The sequence below is a fragment of the Astatotilapia calliptera genome, chromosome 10 (genome assembly GCF_964374335.1).
Source record: "Astatotilapia calliptera chromosome 10, fAstCal68.1, whole genome shotgun sequence".
NCBI lineage: Eukaryota > Metazoa > Chordata > Actinopteri > Cichliformes > Cichlidae > Astatotilapia > Astatotilapia calliptera.
The window spans coordinates 16,216,977-16,221,976 of NC_137431.1; the positions used below are offsets into that span (position 1 = coordinate 16,216,977).

At 44.1% G+C, this 5,000-nt stretch overlaps 1 protein-coding gene and 1 long non-coding RNA gene across 3 annotated transcripts in view; one reads left to right on the forward strand and one right to left on the reverse strand.

The window, feature by feature from the left end:
• The first annotated feature begins 780 nt into the window (after nucleotides 1-780).
• Nucleotides 781-5,000, forward strand: part of LOC113030169 (transcriptional coactivator YAP1-like) — a 10,769-nt gene continuing 6,549 nt past the window's right edge. For both annotated transcript variants that reach the window (XM_026181343.2, XM_026181341.2), the window contains exons 1-4: nucleotides 781-1,291; nucleotides 1,622-1,851; nucleotides 3,622-3,821; nucleotides 4,564-4,718. In XM_026181343.2, coding sequence (XP_026037128.1) covers nucleotides 1,651-1,851; nucleotides 3,622-3,821; nucleotides 4,564-4,718 — 556 coding nt within the window. In that variant the 5' untranslated portion in view covers nucleotides 781-1,291; nucleotides 1,622-1,650. The remainder of the gene's footprint in view (nucleotides 1,292-1,621; nucleotides 1,852-3,621; nucleotides 3,822-4,563; nucleotides 4,719-5,000) is intronic.
• LOC113030170 (uncharacterized) overlaps nucleotides 3,937-5,000 on the reverse strand; it is a 17,385-nt gene continuing 16,321 nt past the window's right edge. The window contains exons 2-3 of the long non-coding RNA XR_003273558.2: nucleotides 4,568-4,682; nucleotides 3,937-4,074 (exon numbers count right to left, since the gene is read on the reverse strand). This is a non-coding gene — a long non-coding RNA (uncharacterized LOC113030170). The remainder of the gene's footprint in view (nucleotides 4,075-4,567; nucleotides 4,683-5,000) is intronic.

Here is a 5,000-nt window from a genome sequence, read left to right on the forward strand (position 1 = left end):
GGGGGGGGGACACACACACAATATATAAGCCAAACTATATATTTTGATAATATATAACTTTACACAGCCTAATAACTCCATCAGTGTTTTAATCAGACTGGATTGAAGGTAAACAAACTGGTTTCTAAAAGGTGATCGATGCAGAAAAAACCTAAAACATCTCCAGTGCTTGACTGTAAAACATTATGAAGTAAATAAAAATGTGCTTACAGAAACAATCAGAATGGAAAAATACTTTTTTATTTGTTTTAACTTTTTTTTTTTTTTTTTAAAGCTCAATCAGGTAATTGGCCTACATTTTTCATGAGGCATGAGTTCAAACTAACGTTTTCACTATTTTAAAATTAAAAAGTCAAGCATTTATTCAGATCAGTAAGTCGTCAAGTCAAAGTTTATTAGCTAATAGAAGACTCGGGCGCCCCCCGTGTGAGCTGCTGCCTTTGGTGGGTTATACTGAACTGAATTAGTGGACGCACTGCAGTCCAGAAAGACATTTTTCTTGAATTCAATCTGTTGGCCAGCTGAGCTCTGAGCTCACTGTAGCGCGTGTTTTCCACTAGAGGCAGGCGCTGTGTCCTGCGTGCCTGCACGGGACAAACAGGCTCCGGCTGGCTTGGCCTCATCAGGGGCGGATGTTTTCTCAGTACAACTTCCCAATTTCCCCACCCAACCCCCAAACCAGACGAGACCCAGGCCCGGACTCAAGAAGTGATCCCCCACCCACCTATCCCCTGAAAGTATATTATTGCGCTTGTCTCTTTCCCACCTCCCTCCTTATCCGCATTTGGCGCTGTGCTACTTTCATCAGCTGCACTGGAAAACCGCACAAACTGAAATCAAAAATCTAGGCAGAAAGTAGAATGACGCTCATTTCCGTCCATTGTAAGGGCTGAAAGTGACTCACATGATCCAAGTGGAGGTGTTAAAAAAACTCAAAGTCGTGTTTTGTTCCTTCTTATTGATAGTTCACACGTCTGTCCTAGGAGTGAAGTATTTCCCCTGCAACTGCGGCAGCTTTAAAGCCTGCAACCCCGCCCCTTCGCACTATCACGGGAATCTAGACTGAAAGCTGGATGTGAAAAAAAAAAGTTTGGAGGTCTCGCAGAAACCACTCTTCTCCTACCAGCTTCCATTTATGCGTTTATTCTTTTACTTTGGGAGGTTTTCGGCTGAGACTTTGCGTCAAACCTGGGTGTCTTCCTGACTGTTTTCCCGGCTGAGATTTCTCCGACTTATTTTTTTCCTCTGCAGGAATACAGAGAGAGGGGGGAAACGGTCTGGCTGCTTAAAGGTATGTGGGAGGCATGTTGTCCACCGCTAAGACTGAGTTTGCTCTGAGATCCGTGCTTTAAAATGCGATCTTTCGACTTCTTTACAGAATGATTGGCAATCTGTTCACATCTGATTTACTTCCGAGACATTAGAGATTGGAAAAGAGCCACAACGACGCAAAAGTTCAAATGGGGTGGTGTTGGTGGTGATTGGGGAGGGGGGGTTTGGTGGGCAAAAAGTGTAAACAAATCCGATCATAACTCCAGCACTTTGACGGATCTAGTCTCAGCGGGCCCGGTGGGGGGGGTTTCTCTCCTTGTTTGTTTACGTTATTTCACTTTTTCGACAGATTTGTTTCGACAGTAAACTTTTGGCGACATGGACGCGCACCGTGGCGCGCCTCCGGCCGGGCAGCAGATCGTGCACGTCCGCGGGGACTCGCAGACGGAGCTGGAGGCCCTCTTCACGGCGGTGATGAACCCCAACGCGGCCAAACAGCCTTCATCTCTCCCCATGAGGATGAGAAAGCTGCCGGACTCCTTCTTCAGACAGCCGGATCCCCGGGGCCACTCCAGACAAGTACTAAAAACAGCCGCTGTTCTCTCACCATGCAGGCTTACAGAGCCGACTCTGCATTACACTCTTACACTCATGGCAAATCACAGCTGTGCAGTGACCACAGTGATGCAGAGCAATCCAAAAAACCTGCAGTCCGACAGAGTGGGGACACGACATGTTCTGTATGAGCAGGCAGGAGGAGGGGTGAATACTTTAGAAACACATGGAGCTGATGCATTACATTCTGATCCTTTAGGTTTTTCCTTGTTTACACATGCAAAACAAATATTAGAAATATAAAAAAGTAAGTAAAATGGAGCGGTTTTGTGGGTAAATAACAGCTTAACATGTACGTTTTATAAGACCTGGGGAATCTTGTTGCTTTCCTCCCTGCTTCCACATGGGTGGTAAATGGTTGCAGCTTAGGGTTTAAAGGGAAGTTGTTTACTTTAAGAGAATTTATTGTGCAAAAACACCAAACACTTCCTGCTGCTTCCATCTTCCTGATGCTTTCATCTGTTTATCTAAGTGTCAAAACGAGACGTCTTAGAAATGTCAGCCAGCTATCGCAGACTGCCGCTTCATAATACAAGTGTAAAATATTGCTCTTTAAAAAAAGAAGGGTTCAAAACAGTGTCTGTCCTGACTGACTGTCTTACTGAGGTTATTGGATTGTTTTCCCATTTTTCTCATTGCCGAATGCCTGCTGAGTTCAGTATTTTGTGTTGAGACTCTAAGAAAATGATATGAGTTGACTGATGATTGTATGATTCCTACTCTTACACAGAGTTTTAACCTGTTGTGTTAGCTGTCTTATATTTGTAGTCCTTCTGGCCGCAGTAAACAGTTCAGCTGTGCTGCAAAATGATGCACGGCTCCCTATGTCTGACCTGCTCGACGTTTTCAGGTTTATGCAAAAGTGGCTGCTTTTTTTTTTTTTAGATTGTAAGTTACACTGCAAAATTATCAAAGGTAGGAATTTACCAACTTTGAATCTATAACTGTAAGTTGACGAGGATTTCACTTTATGCATAAAACCTTAAATGACTGTATCTGTTAAAGATTCACCTTGTTTTTGTATATTTAAAGTGTTTCAGATATGTCCTTAACTCTACCATGTTAGTTTGCTGGAGGTGGCAGAAGTGAAGATGCTAAGATTTTCTTTGGGAGTGACCAGGATGGAGAAGATTAGAAATGAGTGGAGAAATAGAGACAAAGTTAGAGAGGCAAGGCTGAGATGTTGATGGAGATGCCAGGCAGGAGGAAAAGAGGAAGTTTGTAGATGCATTGAAGGAGGAGTTCCAGAGGGCTGGTGTGACAGAGGAACAGGGTGAGATGGAGCAGCTGTAAGAAGATTGTTATATGTTATAAAGGTATTGGTGAGATTCACAGAAGCCACAGGGAGAAACATTTGGATTTTCTTGTGACTACAAAGCACCTGTCATCTTTATCATTTAAAATTGCATAACACTCTGATTTATTTCACAATCATCAGTCATACCTCCTTAAACGGTTTCTTATATTTGTAGATGTGACTCAAACATGAGAATTCTTGCAGTGTGTCAGACTTGATCAGCAGTAACATCGGGACAACTGTGTGGAAAGCAACACTAGTACTGTGCACAGCACTGCGTAGCACTTGAGTTTGAACATGACCGGTTTAAATCTTCTTCCTCTTAGTGCTCACTCTGGTTTCCTTCCAGATCTTGTTGTCCATCCGGTCGGTTTATGTTTCTGATTGCCGTTTGTGGTTTCGTGACAGAGTTGTTAACCCTGCTTGTTTCTCGTCAGGCCAGTTCAGATGGAGGTGTGTGCGGCTCCCAGGCTCCTCATCACGTCCGCGCCCATTCCTCCCCTGCTTCCCTTCCTGTCAACTCCCTCTCCACTCAAGCAGCAGATGTAGCAGCAACACCAATCATACCCGATGACATGCCACTCCCCCGAGGTTGGGAAATGGCCAAAACACCGACTGGCCAGCGTTACTTCCTCAAGTAAGGTTAACCTCCAGTTTATCTGTGTTGCATCTCTTCTGCTCTGCAGGTTATTAGAAAGGTTGTGTAGGAGGAGCCCCGTTCATCTTGTTCCAATCCTCTCTGTTGTGCACTGGCACTCATCCTGTGTTGCAACAAGTGGTTTTCACAATTTTCCAAATCTCAAGGTGGCATCTTATAAGAATTTGATCACACTGATTGTTCAAGTGATTAATTTACAGTCACATTTGCTGCACTTTTGCTTGACAGCTTCCTGTAAAAATATGATAAAAATCATCAATAGTAGTTCAGGTTACGTGGATCATCAAACCGACCCATTTCAAAGCTAATTATATTTGCACCAAGAAACGTTTCTTTAGATTTTTCACTAGATTTTTTTCCTGCAACAGAAAGCAGTGCAAACAATGTGATTAAAAAGTGATGGGAAACAGTGAGGAGAGGCATGCAGGAGTGCTGCTGTAACCAAGGCCTGAAACAAATTAGCTGCATGCAGCCAGAAAATGTTCTGACTAGTTTTGCAACCAGTGCGGTTGTAACTTCACAGGAGCACATGGCCTGGCAGCTGACACTCCTGACAAAGGTCATTGTAGTTTACAGCAGCACAAATGTTGTCATTTGTCTGTGTGAATGTGATTGTGTGAGCGTCTGGTCGTACAGGTAAAGCAGGTCCGAGGCTCCTTATCCAGCAGGTTACAGTAGTTTAACAGTCACAGATACGTTTAGACTTGTTGTGTTTTTTCAGTCACCTGGATAAGACAACCACTTGGCATGACCCTCGCCTGGCACAGCTTCAGTCAGCTGCGGCTCAGCATCCCATCTCTGGCCCTCCGGTCCATGCCCACTCCCTCAGCAACCCAGCACCTACAACGCAACCACAAAACATCAACCCAGAGAAAGGTATCACTCTGCTAGCTCCTACAAACCCTCAGCTCGCCGTCCAGTTTCTTTGAAAAGCACAGACCTGCTTCTGATAATAACTCCACCTCCGGTGGATCAGGTCTTTGCTGGGTGGGATTTCTTTATCCTTTTGGTGGCTCTGGTGATTTTGGTGGGAGCAAAATCACAGAGACGGGATTCTTGGATTTCATCTGAGAGAAATCAGGAGTTTTCCTTACTTAGATGCAGGTTTTCCAGTTAACTGGACCGTCTTATCTTTAAATAAATTAAAATCTAAAGGTC